Source organism: Pezoporus flaviventris, unplaced genomic scaffold, assembly GCF_033815535.1.
Source record: "Pezoporus flaviventris isolate CSIRO_AGI_PZ_B2104156 unplaced genomic scaffold, CSIRO_AGI_Pfla_v1 ptg000002l, whole genome shotgun sequence".
In the NCBI taxonomy this organism is placed as follows: Eukaryota; Metazoa; Chordata; class Aves; order Psittaciformes; family Psittacidae; genus Pezoporus; species Pezoporus flaviventris.
Window position 1 is genome coordinate 44,684,770 of NW_026892550.1, and position 19,177 is coordinate 44,703,946.

The 19,177-nt window shown below is 46.2% G+C and overlaps 1 protein-coding gene across 2 annotated transcripts; it reads left to right on the top strand.

The window, feature by feature from the left end:
* Positions 1 to 742: 742 nt before the first annotated feature.
* REST (RE1 silencing transcription factor) lies at positions 743 to 16,887 on the top strand. 2 transcript variants are annotated; one of them, XM_061477121.1, is made up of 4 exons: positions 743 to 841; positions 1,935 to 2,845; positions 8,265 to 8,348; positions 11,321 to 16,887. In XM_061477121.1, exons 2-4 carry the CDS (start codon positions 1,945 to 1,947, stop codon positions 13,018 to 13,020), a joined length of 2,685 nt encoding a protein of 894 aa, XP_061333105.1. In that variant the 5' UTR covers positions 743 to 841; positions 1,935 to 1,944; the 3' UTR covers positions 13,021 to 16,887. The 2 variants fall into 2 exon arrangements, with proteins under 2 accessions (XP_061333105.1, XP_061333109.1); XM_061477125.1 differs by lacking the exon at positions 743 to 841 and adding an exon at positions 1,190 to 1,208.
* Positions 16,888 to 19,177: the final 2,290 nt, after the last annotated feature.

Consider the following 19,177-nt stretch of genomic DNA (forward strand, 5'->3'; position numbering starts at 1 on the left):
CAGCAAAGCTGCTCCTGAAGCTGGCTGGAGCTTCGAAGCATGGAGAGGGTTTCCTGCAGCCTCACAGAGGTGCTAACTCACTAAGCCCCTGGCTCCTGCTTCAAGGTTTGGGATTTACGAATCAGCCCAGCTTGAGGAGCCTTAGACCCGAGATGCCTTTTCAGACATTAGTGTCAAAGGTCCCGGTACCCGAAGGATGAAGAAACCACACACAAGGTTTGGATCCTCATTTAGGGCTGGGATTTCTCTCTGACCTGTCTGGGGCTGGTCACTGCTGTTGTGCTCCCCATCGCAGGGCAGCAGGCTGGGCGGGGGGCTCTTCCCTGTCCTGGAATGAGGAGAGGTGGGTCCTACAGCTACTAGAGGCACGTTAAGAGCCATTCAGGTAACATTTGGTGGCCCGAGGACGGTGAAGGTGAGGCTGCAGGTAGCGCCGCGGAGCTGCCGGCGGAGCTTCACCCTCCCTGGACGGAATAAAGGACACGACGGCACCGGCACCGGGCCGCTCGAACCCCTGCCTGCAGGTACCGGGTTGGCGGCCACGAACGGCACCGCCGAGACCCCTCGTTCCTACGCCGGTCCCGCAGCCCGTTCTCCCCCACCCCAGTCTCGGGTCACCCGCCGGCCCCTCCCTCACCGGCGCCAGGCCCGGCGCCCCCCGCAGGCCGCTGCCGGGGGCGGGGCGGGCCGGTGCGGGGCGGTGCCGCCGCTGCGCGCTGTGTGCTGGAATGCGCGGAGCCTCCCGCCGCGCCGCTGCCGCCGCCGACACCAGCGCCTCCCCGCGCGCCCCGCCCCGCGCCCCGCAGCAGCCGCCGCGCGGCCGGGCGGCCCCGCGCCGCCGGTGAGTGCGGTCGGGCCCGGCCGGGGGGCCCCGGAGGTCGGGGGGAGCCGGGCCGGGCCGGGCCGGGCTGGGCCGGGCGAGAGGCGCTGTCCAGGGCTGATCTGCGGCCGCCGGGCGGGCGGTGGTGGCCGGGCCGCGTCGGGAGTTTGGGGGGGGATCAGCACCACGGCTAAGGAGCCGCGGCAGCCGCCTGCGCCGCGCCGGCCGCGGGGGCGCTCGCCGGGCCTCGTCGCCGCCGCCGGAAGGCGATGCCACCGCCGGGCGGGCCGGGCGCCGGCAGAGGCCGCGGGCCCTGGCGGAGGCCCGCGGCTCCGCTCGCCCTCGCGCCGCCGGGTACCGGGTGGGCGCGGTCGCTGTGACCTTGCCGGTACCGAGCTGCTTCCCCCGCCGGGGCCGCTGCCCTGCGCTGCCCTCTGCGGAGGGGAGGAGGAAACCGAGAGTCGCCGCGGGCCGGCGGCAGGGGGAGCGGTGGGGCGGCCGTGCCGGGCCAGGTTCCCCCCGTCGGCGGCGGCGGGCCGGGGGCGGCGCGGGGAGGGCCGCTTTGTGTAGGCAGGCAGAAAATGGCCGCATGCCTGGCAGGGAGGGAGGGCGGCGGCGGCGGGGGCACGGCCCGGCACGGATCCCCCGGCAGCCTCACCCGGCGGATGTGCGCCGGGCCGTCCCCCTTTGTTGACGGCCCTGTGACCGGCGGGGTCCCTCTCGCAGGCCGTGGCAGGGCGGGGGCCCGCGGCGGGGCCTCGGCACCCACCCGCGGGCGCCTGCGCCACCCCCCGTGTCTGACATGGCGGGCCTCGCGGGAGCTGCCGCGGCCCGGCCGCCCCCGGGGGAAGGGGTTCCTCCACGGCGCTCTGGGACATGGGGGGTGGCACCCCGCGGTCACTGCCCCACAGCGCAGCGAGGGAGGAAGCGGACAGCCCTTTCGGGAGAGGAACGGGATCCCCGGCCCCCGTCGCGCCGGGGTTCTGCCTCCCCAGGGCGTCAGCGAAGTGCTTTAATGTTCCCGTGTTGCCTGGAGGGGTGCTTGGGCAGCACAAAACAGAGGAGGCTTTTCCGTAGCTCGGTGCTGACCCGTGAGCCTTTTCTCTTCCAACAGAACCACTGCCATGGCAACCCAAGTGCTGGGACAGTCTAGTGGGAACAGCCTCTTTCCTAGCAGCGCGAATATTGGTATGGCATTGTCCAATGACATGTATGACTTACACGACCTCTCTAAAGCTGAACTGGCAGCTCCTCAACTTATTATGTTGGCAAACGTGGCCTTGACTGGAGAAGTCAATGGCAACTGCTGTGACTACCTGGTTGGAGAAGAGAGACAAATGGCAGAACTGACAACAGTGGGGGACAGCAACTTCTCAGACAGCGATGGAGAGGGTATGGAAGACACCCAGGCTGCAGAGAGTGACCGTGAGGCACCTGAAAATATGGAAGTAAGCTCCCTTGGAGTTTCTACTGAGGAAACCCAAGGTCCAGCTGCTTGCCCCCCTCTTAAGACTCTCAGTGTGGATAAAGACGCCTCATTGGAAGCACCAGATACTCCAGAAAGCACAGAGGACAAGTGTAAGAGCTTGAAGAGCAAGCCCTTCCGTTGTAAGCCTTGCCAGTATGAGGCAGAGTCTGAAGAGGAGTTTGTGCATCATATCAGGGTTCACAGTGCCAAGAAATTCTTTGTGGAAGAAAATGCAGAAAAGCAAGCGCAGGTGAAGGAGTCTGATTCTTGCACTGCAGAAGAGGTGGATTTCTCTAAGGGTCCAATCCGTTGTGATCGTTGTGGCTATAACACTAACAGATACGATCACTATCTGGCTCACTTGAAACATCACAATAAAGCAGGGGAAAATGAGAGAGTCTACAAGTGTACCATATGCACTTACACTACCGTCAGTGAATATCACTGGAAGAAGCACCTAAGAAACCATTTTCCCAGGAAAGTGTATACCTGTTCACAGTGCTCCTATTTTTCAGACAGGAAGAACAATTATATTCAACATATCCGAACTCACACAGGTAAGTCCTTCGGTTTTTTTTTCATTTAAGCGTGGTTAAGAGTATCCTAATGAATGAAGCAAGCCCAGAGTCTTGTGTTTGCAAAGTTCATTCCCGCCCCACAAAGCTCTGCTCTCTTGGTGCTACCAGGTTGTAGCCTCATGGAAGTGTGGATTTGGTTTGAGCTGTGGTCTGCAGTCCTAGAGGACTGAAAAAAGCTGTATGTCAGAGGCCCAAGAGGAGGTGAAGCAATGTGCAGCAATTTCAAGACATTGTTTTTGAAGAGGGCACCACAACAGAGTGGTTGTGATGACCGTCAGGATCCACAGCATGAAAGGGTGATGTACTGTGAAAACAAAACAGGCAGGGTGACAAAAGGTGTCTAAATCACACTGGTAGTTTTTAAAATGGTGCCTTTAGACTGAGCTGAAATTTGACTAAGCTGTAATTACAGAGAAGAAAGAGGTGATAAACACAAAAGAGCCCTCCAGCATCTACAAAATTAGAGTAAGAGTTGAGTAGTGTTCCCAGTGAATTAATTCCCCTTAATGTACAGGAGTAGACATATACTTCTGTTTGCCTATAGGAAGCTTTGGAGGGAGGCCTTGGCCTGATTTCCTTTCTTCTCCTAACCTCTGTTTGTAATCTCAAGGAACAACAGTTCTGTTCTGGTTTATACCAAGTGGAACTGGAGGATCTTCACTGTTGCTGCCATGCTGTGAACTGGGGCTGCAGGTGGTTTAGGAATACCCTGCCTTGTATCAGAGAGCTTCTCCAGCCTCTTGCCTAGGGAGTGCTGATGCATGCCCAAACTTGAGACCCCATTCTAGGGGGGGACGTGATAGCCAGCTCATCTCTTCGGGCAGTGAGGTATGGTTGCTTTGCCTCCTCATCCCTTTGGTGGAAGCGGGAGGGCAGTTCAGACTTAACTTGCAGCTTCTCAGAAGCTATTTTCGCATCTCCAAGGCTTTGTGAAGAAAGAGCAGACTTGCTAACCATCTTCTAGCCCGCTGACCTGACTCGGTTCCCCTTTATTGTAGGCTGCTCAAAACACTGGGGAATTTCTCCTTTGAAGTCATGTTTTGTCACAGCAGTGACATGAATGGTTTGGAGGCTTCAGTTCAGTTGTCTGCAGCTGTCTGGAAGGGGAGGGCTGGCCTCGGGGCTGGGCTTGAGCTCAAGTGTGTAGAAGTTTGTGTTCGTCAGCATGCTTTAGCATCTTCTTTGTAATGCATTAGGACATAGGCTTAACAACAGCTATGTACTGGTATTCAGAGTTTAAAAATAACTCCTGTGTAAATATTGTTTTCCTAAACAAGAAAACAAAGGTGATTGTGAGAGGTGTTAGGAAAATGGTGTGGTTTATCCTCCAGTTTGTTTTCTTTGTGTGTGTTGTGGGAGATAAAAGGAAAAAGACCAGGTAAAAATGACAAAATAATACGAGAAAACTAAATCATGGGGGGAACTCACGGCCAAGCGCGAGTCTATGCTGTGGTGCCTGTCTGTTTTATATTTGTCTCGACTTTGAATTCATCTCTGCTTGTGTTTGTACATGACATTAGATTCTCTCTCTGATCTCTGAAAGCTCTTGTTGAGTTTCACAGGAACTAGCCATGAAAGCGTGTTTGCTGAGGAAGCGCTCTGTTTTCACTGCATTTGACCAATTTACCAGTGAACTGTATTAATATAAAAGAGGGGGGAGGCATGTTAAATTATGTGGGATGAGTCCAGTTCCTCTTTTCTTCTTTACAAATAGTTGTGCAATCGAGTTTTGTGGTTCTGTGGTTTGCCATGTCTTTTCATTATTTTAATTAAGCTGAAATGTGTGATTATGATTTCAACTTTTTTTTTCTTAGTCCACCCTGGCAATTGTTTTTTTTTTTCCTAGCTCTTAACTAAAAAGTTAAGACCTTTCAGCCAGTTCTTGTGTGATAAAGAGCTTTCAGATATGTTAGCAGACTGTCTGGGAATGTGCCTTGTTTCCAGTAACATTGATTTTGTGTGGGAGAGTTCTAAAGCTAAAGGAGTAGTACTGAAACAATGCATAAGCTACTGGAAGATGTATTTATACACCAGGCTAAAAGTTTGTGCTAGTATTAATGTGTAATTGATTGCCTTAAAAGAACACAAAACCCCAATGCACAAAAATCCCCCAACAACCCGAAAAAAAATCAAAACTTGGAAAAATACCCACACCTATTTTATAGTCAAAAGTATTTGCAGACTGTTAACATAACAGTACTGAGCTTCATAACAACTGTCTGAATGGTACTAAAATATCTTTGGGTCATAGTAAATTTAAGAAGAATGCTTGGTGGAAGAAAGATGAGTGGGATACATCCGTATTTCATTTACTTTCTATTTTATGGGTTCAGAATGTTAAGAATAAAGTTGATTGTTTCTTTGGTTTGCTGATTACTAATAGGTTAAATAATTTTGGAGTAGATGGTTGTAGATGATTTTCTTACTCTCCCCTTTTATGTACTTCACCTGACTTTTTCTGTGTGGGAAAATGCCTCCTTGCAAATAATTGGATTCAGTGGGCCATCCAGTTTCCTAAAGCACTGACTCTACAGAGTGCAGTTTCACAGGATCAAATGCTCTGCTGCTGCTGGAGAAAGGCAGTCTCAGTTTTCTCCCTGTATCCTGGGTTGATTCAGCTCACTAAAATGGCAGTAAAATATTCCTTTCCTATTCCCCAGGTTGGTTCCTGCTGGTTAGTGAACTGAGTCAACTTACTAGACGCATACTGATGCCAGAGCACATGACCAGGAACAGGGAAGGGGGCTGCACGCCGGCTAGTACCTTGTCTGGTGGGAGTAGTACCCATCCTCTTCATGTTTGTGCACCACAGAAGGGCAGGTAGAGGTTATCCATGTTGGAAAGCTGATGTCCATGAACTCATCCTCTATTGGAGGATGCCTTGCAGCTTGTGGCAGTGCTTGTTTTGCAGACTGCTGACAAGTGTGTGGGACCTGGGCAGAGGGATGGTTTAAGGACTCTGCAGATGGTCATCAGCTTGTCAGCTGGAAGGTCTGCCTCTGGAAGGACCTGTCTGCTGCCCAGGAGGAGGTAGCTGGAGATGTTCCGGGCTGTCCCTTCGCAGAAAGGATCCTTTGTGTCAGGCATAGATCTACCTGGGCATGTTCATGCTCTTCAGACATGTTAGACCAAGTTTTTACTTGATTTAGCCCATCAACTATCCACACTGCTGATGCTGGAACTGTATTATGTGCAAGACACTGCAGCATTGTTCTCAGTTTTGGGTTTTTGGTTTGGTTTGTTTTTTTCCACTTGTTAGGAGCAGTTTCTAGAAAACTTAGTTGAAAACCTACTGCAGGGCTACGTCAATAAGACTTCTAGGGTAATGGTTGGACTTGATGATCTTAAAGGTCTTTTCCAACTTCGTTGATTCTGTGATTCTACTTCAGGCGGTCATAGTGTTCAGTGCCTAGCTTTGAACTGTCTGGTTTTTATTATTATTAATTTGGTTGCCATAGGGGATCTTTCTTGCTTACCACTGTGTTGGAAGTTTGATAAAAGTGGTTTCTAGCAGGCAGAACTTTTGATGGCATTACAAGAAAAGCTTTACAAAGAGATGATCTTAAACTTGTTTACTGATGTCAGTCTGCCTGTTCATTTGCACGTTTAAGTGCCTGCTTCAGCTTTTGCTAGGCTGGGTCTTTTAAGTGTGTTGCGGAGAGGGTTTTTTTTTGGTGGCTTTGCGTTTAGTGAGCTTGTAAAATTGCAATAAACATCCTTTGGGGAATAGAATTTTTTAAAATAGAGCTTATAATGTCATGCATTTAATTCTCATAAATTCTCATTTTAAATTAGTTGTATTCTTCATACTTTAAATCTAGTGTGTTTTGTTGCCGTGCCCTATATAACATACCTGAAAGAAAGCCTTTTCCACATTCCTAACCTTGTAGGTAACTTTAGAGGTAGGAAATTTGGGGTAATGGGTTGAAGACATGACTGAATATTCCAGGACCTTTGGCCACATATTTTCAGATCTTAAGGAGTCATCTAAAACCAAAACCTTTGTAACAAAAGGACTACCCCTCCCTTGGTACATGACTTAATCTTACTGTATTGCACCAATCTCCTGTCTTGTTTTAACTGGAAAGGGAAAGAGGTTATGGTTGTTAGGGTGAATTTACCTTTAAACTGCTGATCTAATCAAGAATGATAGTCTAAATGTTTGCTGGGAGGAAGAAATGTGGGATTAGTTTGCATTACAAAGACTGCTTCTGCTGCTATTTTGGCAAAGGCCTGCCGTGGAGCCTCACATCACATACTGGCAGATGAAGGTCTGTGCTGCCACATAGAACTGTGCCTCTGAAAGTGAGAGCAAGTAGTCTGTATGCAGGGTTTTTATTGACGTCCAGGTCTCAGTGATTTGGAGAGCACATTGGCTGCATGTTCCAACTGATGTAGCAAAATGCTGTGGTGTAATTCTGACTATGACTTGAATAAATATTACAAACAAGAAACTTACTTTTCCCATCCCAACTTCACTCTCTTCTTCTAGTGGGGGTATCCACCTGAGTGTTTTACAACTTGTAGTGGAGACGTGTGCCTGGATGTCTCGGCTGTGCAAGCAGTTTGGAGCAAACACTCCTGGTACTTACCTGGACCTGCCTAGCAGATGTTAATTCTAAAACTGTCTGCCTGTATTTGGGGCTTGTCTTCACTTGAAAAGGATTTTCAAGTATCATTGTGCTGATAGTTACACAAGCCAACTGTCCTTTGTGGAGACCTAATTTATGACAGGTTCGTTTCCATTAGTTCCCCAGAAACAATGACTCTGCAGGCAGAGGGATTTGAGTATTCAAAATAAATGTTGCTGCTACACTTGAGCTTTTTCTAGCAGCATAGTTCCACTGAGCAGGGCATCATGCTTTTCCATGCTCCAAGCTAATTTCACTCTGCCAATGAAACTTTGGCAGTACAGACCCAGTCTCTGTTTGCGCTTTTGTTCTGACAAATGCAGGTCCATGCTGAATGGTTGCTCACCATCTTAATCCAAAATAAACACGGAGGTTTCAGGTAAGGTGTTACATGAAGCAAGAACATACCTGATTTCTTAAAGGGTCTGTATCTTTTGTGCATCTTCTCACTGCTGGGAGAAAATACTGTAGGAACGTCAGTTCTGGTGGCTTAGGACTTCCTAAAGGTGGCTGTGCCTGAGGTTACCATCTGACCACAGATGGACATGAGGATGTACTTTTCTCATATTCTACCCTGTCACTACTCTCATTCATGACATGTTGCACTGGCCCTGCTTGGGCAAATGTTTCTCACTGTGTCACTTTGCTGAGAAGTAGTGTGCCCTCAAATACAACCTGGGGATCTGTGACAGCCTTATGTGTATGGCTTGGTAACCAAGTTTGGGAATCAGCTGTGTTTCAGTAACTAATGTTGTTTGTTTTTGCAGGAGAGCGACCCTATCAGTGTGCTATGTGTCCTTATTCCAGCTCTCAGAAGACCCATTTAACCAGGCACATGCGCACCCACTCAGGTTGGTAAGGGGCAGCAGCAGCATGACTCGGGAAGGAAGGGGTGGTTCACAGAATTACAGCACAGTTGATGCTGGAAGGGACCTCTGGAGCTTACCTGGTTCAGCCCCCCTGCTCAAGCAGGGCCACCTAGGGAAGGCTGTCCAGTTCTGTGTGAGATGTATCTCATCTAGTATGGCCTGAGCTTCAGCTTCTGTTTTAACAGGGAAGGTCTTTACCTGCTAAGGAAATGCTAAGTGCCATTAATAAAAGTAATAATGGGAATACATCTTCTTCTTTCACTTTTACTTCCCAAGGTGAATTCTGAGTTTCATAGTCCTGGTGATCCAGTAGCAAGTATAACATAGTGGTGATATCAGAACAGATTCTTGTCTTGCATCTGCTGATGTAGGTCAGTTCAAATCAATGAAGCTGGGAAAACTTTGAGCAGCTGAGACCCTCCTGTAATGTTTTTGATTTCACCTCACCCGTGGATTCTCAGGGAATTCTTAGCTTTTGCTTAGCATTACAGAAAGATGTAAAATAGTGTCTGCTTATGGCAAGGAGACAGTGAAGAGAAAAAGGCAAACTTGGAGGCTGTTCACATGTGACTCGGTCTTGTGGCGCTAAAAGTCAAATTAGCAACTTTTACTAGTCTTTATTTCCCGTTACTGGTCGTAAGCTGTGGTGTTACAAACATCTGCTTTTGCTTTCTTGCAAATCCCTTTTGAATGAATTATTTGCTTTTTTGTGAGTTGTAACAGCAGAGGTGTGCCAGACACAAGCACAGTTGTGATTTGTGACTCCCGTAGAAGAGGTCAGGTATTTCTCAGCCTGTGCTTTTGGTTTGCTAATATCTGAATAGACCAGACCTGGGTGAATTCCTAATCCTAGCAACAGTAATGAGAGTCTTCTGAACAGTAATTGTTTACATTTCAACAGATGATGCTTTAAATTGAAACCAGAAGGTAGGCAATTATAACTGTAGTGGATGGGGAAGGTTTGGATCCATTAAAAAATAGCCAGCTTTAAAATGACATGCCAGTAATTTGGTTTGAGAATTTAGTGAATTAAGTATTCTGCTTCCAGAAACAAAAATAATTTCTGGCTGAACTCTGGGCTGAATGAAGATTTGCAAATGGTTTGGTCAAGACTCAGTCTGGAAACTGTTTCATGAACAGTTTACTCTCCCTTTGTTTGTGCAAGGAAGTCTCAGATCCAAAAAGGATGAGGAGTGGAATCTGGCCCCTGACTCAAAAGGTCTAGGAAGGAGGGTGTGACCTGTTCTGACAGGAGTGGGAGTGCACATGGGACTCTTCCTATTCGGGTTGTTTTATTAATAGCTCTCATAACTTCTGTTGCATGTCTTGCTGCATTGCCCACACGGCTGAACCTTTTCTGTGGCAATTTCTGGACTCCTGCAGTTCACAGGCTGGCCTTTTAAGGCAGACTGGTGCTGGAGCTTTCTTCACACATCAGACAGTGAACAACAGTGGGTTTAGAGCTTAATTCACAGCTGTATTCTTGGCCATCTTGGTACATGTCCTTTCTGCTTGTGCCATGACATCCCTGGATTTATAGAGGTGATGGACACAAACTCTTTGAGTACCCCCATTGCAGCTACCTCTGAGCACTCTGTGCGGTTAGAACAGCTTGTTCATGTGTATGTAAGAGAGAGGCTGTTCTTGTCCTCACTCTGTGCAATATGGAACTGTTCCTTGAAGTGTAGGTGATAAAGGTCCGTGCTTGCAAGAAGGATGAGCAGTAAAGCTCATCAAGCTTAAACTTGTGGAAAATGCCACCAGGAACTGGGGGAAGGAAGGAAAGAAAAGATGATAGGCAATCAAGGTAACCCTTCGTTAGATAATATAGGGATGCTGCAGGCAGACATGAAATGATCTAGGCTGTTAAAGAAGTGACCCCCCTCGTTGCTGCCAGGGAGGAAGTACAGCCTTTTATAGTTTGTGAGAATGAAGCAGCATGAGTACAGGCAGTGTCGGGGCAGCAGCTTGCAGGGGTGGGAGGAGCACTGTTGTACCTTGAGCAGAAGTGGCTGAAGTGAATTTCCAACATACTTGGGAAGTGGCGCACATTAGTTCTGCAGGTCAGCTTTGAGATGCTGGTCAACGTCCAGGAGCATCCCAAATTCCTCAGCTGAATGTGCACAGGCACAGATGTTCTCGAAGTATTTCTGCTCTTGAGTTGTTGCGCTACAAGTGTTTTTCCTGTTTGCTTTGATGTGTAAATTGAAAGCCACTTCTGCAGCATCATGTACTAAGGAGAACATTACAGAACACTTCTGCAAGAGTCATTGCACAACTATAAATGCAGATTTCGGTAGTAACATGATGACTTTGACTGTATCTGGTTGGCTTGCCAAGAGTAGGCTGCAGTCAGTGTGTCATGTGTTTGAGACACCATAACAGTGAACTGAATTACCCGAGGTAAAGATCATCTGAGCAGCATGCCCCTTTCACATACTTTGTTTTTTGCTAACTTCTTTCCCCTCATTTCCTTCTTAATGCAAACGTGAAGTATGCTAAATCTGTGTAAAGTTACACTTTTTTGAAACGTTTGTGTGAAACTGCTATTCATCAAATGTTACATTTCCATTTTTCTACAATGCATTCAATGGACCAGTTGGGTATGGATTCCATTTGCTAATATTACTGTAGAGAGATCTCTGCCGGTATGTATGCATAGCCAGAACCTGTGATGTTGTTACTGCTTGTTTGGCTTTGGATCCCCTTCCTCCCAGCCCTCACCCCTTCTCTCTTTTTTTTTTTTTTTTTGTATTATGTTCTTGGTGTCTTGTGAATGTGTTTGTGACTTGTGGATTTTTTATGTTCACTTAATTTTTAAAGGCGCATGGATAATTTTTTTTCTTTCCCTTTTTGAGTTCCATATTTCTGTATCTGTATTAGTGGGAGGTGATTATCCCACCACCCCCATACTTAATAATCACCATCATTCCCTTCCGCCCTTTCTTCCTTAGGTGAGAAGCCATTCAAATGTGATCAGTGCAGCTATGTGGCCTCAAACCAGCATGAAGTAACTCGTCATGCAAGGCAGGTTCACAATGGGCCGAAGCCTCTGACTTGCCCACACTGTGACTACAAAACAGCTGACCGCAGCAATTTCAAAAAGCACGTTGAGCTCCACGTCAACCCACGCCAGTTCCTCTGTCCTGTTTGTGATTACGCAGCATCTAAAAAGTGTAACCTGCAGTATCACATCAAATCCAGGCATCCGGATTGTTCTGACATCACCATGGATGTTTCAAAGGTGAAGCTACGGACTAAAAAGAGTGAAGTTGATTTTTCTGAGAGCGTTAGTGACAAAGTGGAGAAAGAACAAATGAGAGGGGATTCAGCTGCAAAGAAAATGGAGAAAATTGTGAAAGTGGAGAAAAAAGATAATTTGGCCAAGGAAAAGAAGGCAACAAGCGGTGTTTCTGCAGGCCAGGTGACAACCAGAAGTCGGAAATCGGCTTCAGAGAACAAAGAAGTGGATATTAAAATTGAGAAAAATACTGAGAAAACATGTAAAACAAAGAAGATCAAAAGAAAGGCAGAGGCTGAACTAACCTCCTCAAAGCAAGAGCAGGCAAATGATACCTCAACAGTAGCAAAAAAGAAAAGGAAAGTGGAAGCTAAACCTAGAGAGTGCCTGGAAGTTCAAACAAGTGATGCTGTACCAGAGGAGGAGTCTAAAAAGCAAAATTCTTGCCTCAAGAAAAACAGGAAAAAGAAAGCTCTGAAAAATAAGCACAGTAAGAAAAACAGTAAACTTGATCAGCAGAAGATTGAGGAAGGGGAGATGCCAGATAAGTATAATATCGCCAAGGAAGATGAGTGCATGAAGCCTGACACTGAGGGCAGCAACCAGATGGAGCAAGATCCTACTGATGCAGTAGCATTAAACGACAGTGGTCATGCTGTCAAGGGGGAGAGCACCGACGCCAAAGGAGGCTGTATACAAGACCCAAGGCAGCTTTGCCTGCCAGCTCAGGATGCAAACACAGAAGCTGAGGTAAAGGACCAAGAAATGCCTGATGCAGCAGGAGAGAGTAAGGACACTGTTGGTGAAAAAGAGGAGGAGAGGAAGGCAGACAGAGGGGAAGACACTTGCTCTGAGGAATCTCCCCATGCAGTGTCTTCTGAAAAAAGCTTGGATGTGCTCATGGATGTGGTAGCAGATCTGGCACCTGAGAAGGAGCCAGAGGAAACCTTCGTGGCAGAAACTGTGAATAACTCGGACCTGCTGGACCTGACCAAAACATGCTTGCCAGCAACAGAGCCAACAGGAGATGCTGTGCCAGTACCTGTGCCCCCAGAAGGATGTACACAAAACCCTAAAGTAGCTCTGGCCTTACCATCTCGGGATAACACAGAATTGAATGAATCTCAGGAAATGGATGAGGACGAGGGCATCCACAGCCACGAAGGCAGCGACATAAGTGACAACATATCAGAAAGAAGTGATGACTCGGGGTTAAATGGAACTCGCTCTGTACAAGAGGAAACAAGTCCAAAGGCATCAAAAGGAGCTGCTGACACCACCGTGGCCAGGGAGAACTATGTATGCATTTTTTGTGACCGGTCATTTAAAAAGGAAGGTGAATACAGCAAGCACCTCAATCGCCACTTAGTCAATGTGTATTATCTTGAGAAGGCAACAAAAGGGCAGGAGTAGAAACAGCTGTGGTTTGAGGGAGTCTTCTCTTGTAAGATCTTATACAGCTTATGTACAGATATTGTAGATTTTTTTTTGTAAGCACAGTTTGCCTTAGTTGTCTGCATTGGTTTGCTTATTGGTTTAGTTTGGGGTTTTTTTTAAGTTGAAAATATTTTGGACAACTTTCTGTGTAATGGTGAACTCAGTAACTATTGGATCTTTCCATTAGAGAAAGCAGGTAGGGTATATGAGGCTGTGTCCTGTAAAGTCAGTGTAAGCTTCTAGTCTATTAGCTTCTGCAGTTCTTCCATAAATTGAGTTTTAGGAACAAGACTGTAGCTAACAATAAACAAGTTGGATGCTTATAGAGCCATTGGCATTAGTTGCTTTTTGTTCTAGCAGCCAACTCCTCTCTCTCCCCTCTTCCCTCCACCTTTTTTTTTTAGTTCTTCTTGACGTGTCTTGATGTTCAAAGTGTTAAAATACTTGATTTTTTTTCTACCAGGAAGATAGCTTCTATTACATAAAGAGCACTTTGTAAAAGAAATCAAGGTTGGCTAGTGATGAACATAACTGTTGAAGATAATTCTAATTGTGAACATACATTTCAGATCCCCTAAGCATGAATGGTGAGCCAAAATTTGTGAGTAGTTCTTCCAACTTCTGATTGAAGAACCTCTGTCTTGATCAATATCTCAATGGCTATGATACAGAATTGGCTTTGTTGTGGGGGAGCAAGTCTGTTACTTTTAATTTCTGATTATTTTTTTTATTGTGCTTTAAGGGCTTAAAATATTGCACATTGTTTTTGATTTTTACCTATGCAGTTTAATCCTTTAGGAATAGCGCTTGTGCAGTACATGTACACTTTATATATGCATGTTTGGTTTTGTTTGTGAAAGGTTTTTTTATTATTATTATTATTATTTGAAAACATTCAGATTTGTTGCTTACCATGGGACAGTTTTCTGTGATGCTCTTTACTACAGATGTTTCTTGCTTCCCTGGGGTGTTACTCATTGTACATGAAGTTGCTGCAATTTTGAACTGCTTGGCTATATATTTTTGACTGCCTTTAAAACTGTATAGTTCCTGAGCAAAATGGTACCAATGCAATTTCAAAACACTACTTAATAGGATTTATCATGAAAGTGCCACTTCTGTTATTTCGGATGCACATACAGAGTAATAAATTCTAATTTATAATTTGGGATTACCAAACAGGAAAATACTCATGGTGGAAATGGTCCAGATGTGTAAGTCCAAATGATTATTATTTCTTACCCTCCTACCCCCCACCCTTTCATTTCTGTGATGGATAGCAGTCAAACTTCATGAGCCTAAAAAAAAAAATAGAACAGTAGCAGTGAATATCTGTGGTTCATCAAAATCTAACATCTCACACACACAAAAAAACCCAAATAAAGATATATCAACTGGTAAGCAGCAAACCTGGCATTAAAAACTGTCAGAATTCCTGCTCCTTATTCATTCAGGTTGCATTTAATAAACTCATTCTGCTTCCATGCAGAGAGAAATATGTTAAGTGATCAGATCATCATCTCAGGGCTACATGTCATACCAGGAGTTTTTAATTCTAAACAGACATCATTTCTGGCACAGACCAATACAACAGAGATAGCATGCTTGCTGCTTGTAGCCAGCCAGTGGCAAAATGTAAACAAAATCTGTCCCAGCAGGGGGAAAAGCAAAACCCTCCGGTCACATCCGTGCGCTCTTCCCGCTGTCATTAGCCACCTTTCCAGTGGGAGTGGTTGGGGTCAGCTTCTCTGGTGGTCAGGTCCAAAAAAGCAAACTTGGAGGCAGGTGTTACTTGGAGAGTGGGTTTGAGGAGCTCAGACAGTATTTGTCAGAGCACTTTATGGCAAATACTCTCAGTGTAAGCTCTGGAATAAACCCTGTTCTCTGCATGTCCCACAGTATCCTCCCCTCCACACAAGCCCACTGCCTTGAATGAATAGAGAGCAACAATGCTACATTGCTTCTGCTTGTGGGAGATTGGTAATAGGAGGCCAAAGATTTGAGCGGGAGGATATCCCTTGTGGCAGAAATAAATTGTATAATGTATAGTGAGTTTTTGTTTGCTTAGATAGTGTTCAATCCTTACCTTGGCTGTGACAATCATTGTCAACTGAAGATCAAGTTGCAACTCTATTTATGTTAAACATTAAGAAAGTAAGCCTAGTTGAATTGTTTTCCTAAGCAACCAGTTGTAATAGTCTTAGATGTATGTTTTTTTCCTTCATAATAGTGTTTCATTTATATATAAATGTTGCCACCATTTGTGAGCGATGTGAGCAGATGCTGAGAATTCCAGTCCTGTGTAGAGGCTTTATAGCTCCTTTCGTATCCTTGCGAAGAGCCTTTGCCATCTGGTGAGAGACTTCAAGGACTTTAGCTATGTTCACATAAACTTGTGGACTGGCCTGATCATTTTTCTGTTTTCTTCTTCAGTGGAAATAATGGTGTTGACTGACTTTAAATCTCTCTCTATGAGATAAAAACAAACATGTTGTTCTGTGAGACACTCAGCTGCACATTTCTGTGAAGTGGTCATGGTTTCAATGCTTCATGTGACAAGAACTCTTGGAAGACAACAGTTGGCTCCTGTTTCTTGCCACAAGATTAGAAACTGAAAATAACTTATTAACATATTAAGAAGAAGTTGATTCTTTCTATGTGAGACCTATCAACAATGTCGTGAAAACCTAATGTTGGTGCAGAACTGGGTTGGAAGTTCTCTGCTTGGTTATGACCAAGGTTTGGGAGTATGTTATGGTAAAGCGGCAAGGATGTAACGCGTATTGTGTACTTAAAATATTAGACATTGCTAATATTGAGTATTTGGGGGGGGGGGTGGGTGCAGCTCAGGTAACCCACTACATATGGTGTCCTTACAATGCTGTATCTCCCTTTGAACAATGCCTTTTTTTTTTTTTTTTACTTTTCCAATTTTCTTAAATTATTTTGTGTTGGTTTTGCCATTTTCATGTTTCTTGGCAATAATATCTGTACGAGTGTTCAACCTCCATTATGTGATTGGAAAGATGAGCACACTGATGTACCCCTACACTGCCAGCCCTTGGTGGAGCAGTGTGGTGGTTTGGGCTTTTGCTGTATGAATCTGTGCATTCAGAGTAACTGCCCTGAGAAATGGTCTAGGAGTGGATAGCTAGGCATTCATAATCCTGGTATTGTAATAGCTATTTCTGGATTTTGATGATTTAGGCTGGAACTTCAGTTATTTAAAGAAGTGTTTAACAACTGACAGGCCAGTTAAGATCTGGTAATGTCATTGATTTCAACAGATTTAATTGATTTTAAACAGATCTAATGGATTTCAACAGATTTAATTGATCTCAACAGATTTGATGTAGTTGAAAGGTATTGGATCAAGTTCAAGAGTTTTCTTGAATGTCAGTTGTGTAGATATGTGGTGTGCATGCAATATTAACAGAATCCAAATAGCTAATGGAATTGTTTTATGAATTGTTTTACGTGTACATATGTTTTTCCTCTCTAAAATTACACTAGCTAACTTTTGTAAGCTGGCATGGAAACATGTTTATGATGTTTAGTTGCACCATGTTTGATGCTTTTACAGTGCAATACTTGTATACTCTGAATTAAACCAAAGGTAATTTTTTTCATGCTCTCTCTACTGTAGTGCATGACAGTCTTTTCTACATTTGTAATAGATGTAAAACAAGCCAGATCATACATCCTGTTTTTACTTAAAACATGTATAAGAAGTCTTTTTTGTTCAAAATGTAGTATAAAGTTAAACTAAATTGCATTATATTAACCCAAGTGTATTTTCCTAAGCATAGTTATGATTAAATAAACTTTATTAAGGAACTTTCAGCTTCTGTCTCCCACTTATTAATGTCTGTGAAAGCCATTTGTAACTAAAGGCAGGAGCAGTGCAAGCATCATTGATGGAGCTCTGCCAGACCTCAAGCCAGCATGATCTGGGGGAGCCAGTACAGAGGTGTCATGTGCACTTGACTGCAGACAGGGGTAATGGCTCCAGAAACAGCTTTTCTCTTTGATTAAATGTTTTCTCATAAGCAGTGCACCCTCCGCAAAGTCATCGTTGTCTGTCAATGGGAATTTGGGTTTCTGAGCCATGCAGTTAGTCAAGCAGCAAAGAGCAGGGTGCACCGCTACCATGGGCCATAGCCTTGGTGCTATGCAGGGTGGCAGGGCTGTCATCACCTGGGTATGGGCAGGTTTGGGGTTGCTCCCCTTGAAGTCTTGTAGACGGCGTGTATGCCGTTCATGGTACAGCCAAGGTGTAGGGCAAGGAACAGGAGTGGTACACAAGCCTGCCCACAGACTGCAAGGGACATACTCTGAAAGCATGGCATACAAATGGCAGGGTCTGAATGCTCTTTGCTGTGAGTTAATGATTTCAAACTGGATGGATGGAGGAGGCCCTGCCCTTTGCACCCCAGCTACTGCTGCCCCCCACCCCTGGGAAGCCATTCTGGGGACAAGGCACCTGAAATGAGAGCACACACAAGTCAGCTGGCAACCTAAGAAACCATTTTTTCCTTCAAGCCTGCAGTCAGGTCACGCTTATCTCTGACTAGATCCTTGCACCTTGGCAGAAAAACTGCTAGTTTTTCCTGATAGAAAACCATGATAAAACCTGCTGGGCTGAAAACATGCTTAGGAGGTACTATATGCCAAGTTGTTTCTTTACGGAACTGGGTAGCCGAGCACAGGCACATGGTCCAGTGGTACCCTGCAGGCCAGTGTGAATTTCTGCCCGCACACCAATATGCCCCAAAGGTAAGTTAGCTCAATTGGAAGATAGCTTAGCTTCCTGCTGGCTTCCATGGGAACAGCGCTCATGTCATAAATTAAGACTTACGTCTTAATTCAGCTGTCTTGTTCAGGCTTTGCTCATGCTCTGAAGGAGCCAAAATGGTGGGTAGGTGCCTGGGTTTGGTTTGGTGGTTGTTTTTTTGTTTGTTTTTAAAGTTTAGCCATGCTGACACAAGCGGCTTTACCTTGTACGTGCACAGTATAACCTACACATAGGAAAAGGTAATTCTAGAAGGGTGAAACCCTTCCCTTGGCCAGGTTGTATTTTTAAGCTTGGTAAACTGAGCTCCCCACATCTCCCTCCTTTGCTGGAAGCACCAGACCTTTAGCAATGCAATGTCATGACAGTGCTCTGACACCCTTGGGCTCAAGCCAGATGGCACAACCTGTCCCTTGCCTATGGGCTGAACGGAGGAGCCATTCTTGGTCTCCTTCAGCCCTGTATGGGTCAGAGCACTCAGACTGCTGCCATCTGAGAACAGGAGAGAAGGAGAGGGGTCTGGTGAGGTTCGTGCCTGCGTTTGTTTCCATCACAAGTAGAAGGAGAGTGGGAAGATGGCGACTGGTCCCTTGGTGGGGATGACAGGGACAGGGACACTGGCAGTGCCCTGGGTGATCACAAAGCTGCAGGACCACCTCCTGAGTGTGCCTTAACCAGGGACTCAGGAGGTGAAACTGCCCAGGGCCTCCTGGAGATCTCAAGAGCACATGCTTGTAGCATATACACAGCTGCAGCACTGCGGACATGCACTCCACGCTCCTCAGCTAACGCATGGGCAGCACAGCACATGTTTGCCAGCCCTGTGATCTGGCCTGGCTGTTTGCACCCTGTTCAGCATCCCTGAGCCCTGCAGGCTGAGCCCCTTTCCCACTGCTGTGCCGAGGGTCCTGGTTTTAATAAAGGGTTCATATGCTGCTTCAGTCCTTCCAAAAGGCACTAAGCCCTGGTCCCGCTCAGAGCCGGCCAGACTAACCCTGATGGTTTGAGGGCTTTTTTCCCTTTTTCCCCTTTTTCTTCTTGACTCAGTGCTGCCTGGTGAGGCTGGACCAGGGACCTGAGGCACAGAATAATTCCCAGATGCAGCCACAGCCACACCATGGCACCCAATGTGTGACACGGGAAATTACCACCTGCTCATTCTCGACAGCAGCTGGTCAATAATTTCCCCTGGTGCTGCAGGATGCTACTGGCTGGCCTGCAGAGGCACAGCCCTCCTCGGCCACCGGAGGAACCACCAGGATGGTGCAATGTGCTGCCAGGGCATGGACCCGCCATCAAGTCATGTTGGGCAACCCCAGCAGTTTAGCTACAAGATCACTG

Excerpts from the sequence above, each read along its gene's own strand:
- REST (XM_061477121.1), top strand. The coding sequence starts at position 1,945 with ATGGCAACCCAAGTGCTGGGACAGTCTAGTGGGAACAGCCTCTTTCCT. Across the intron at positions 2,846-8,264 it reads ACATATCCGAACTCACACAG|GAGAGCGACCCTATCAGTGT; the intron begins GTAAGTCCTTCG and ends TTGTTTTTGCAG. Across the intron at positions 8,349-11,320 it reads GCACATGCGCACCCACTCAG|GTGAGAAGCCATTCAAATGT; the intron begins GTTGGTAAGGGG and ends TTTCTTCCTTAG.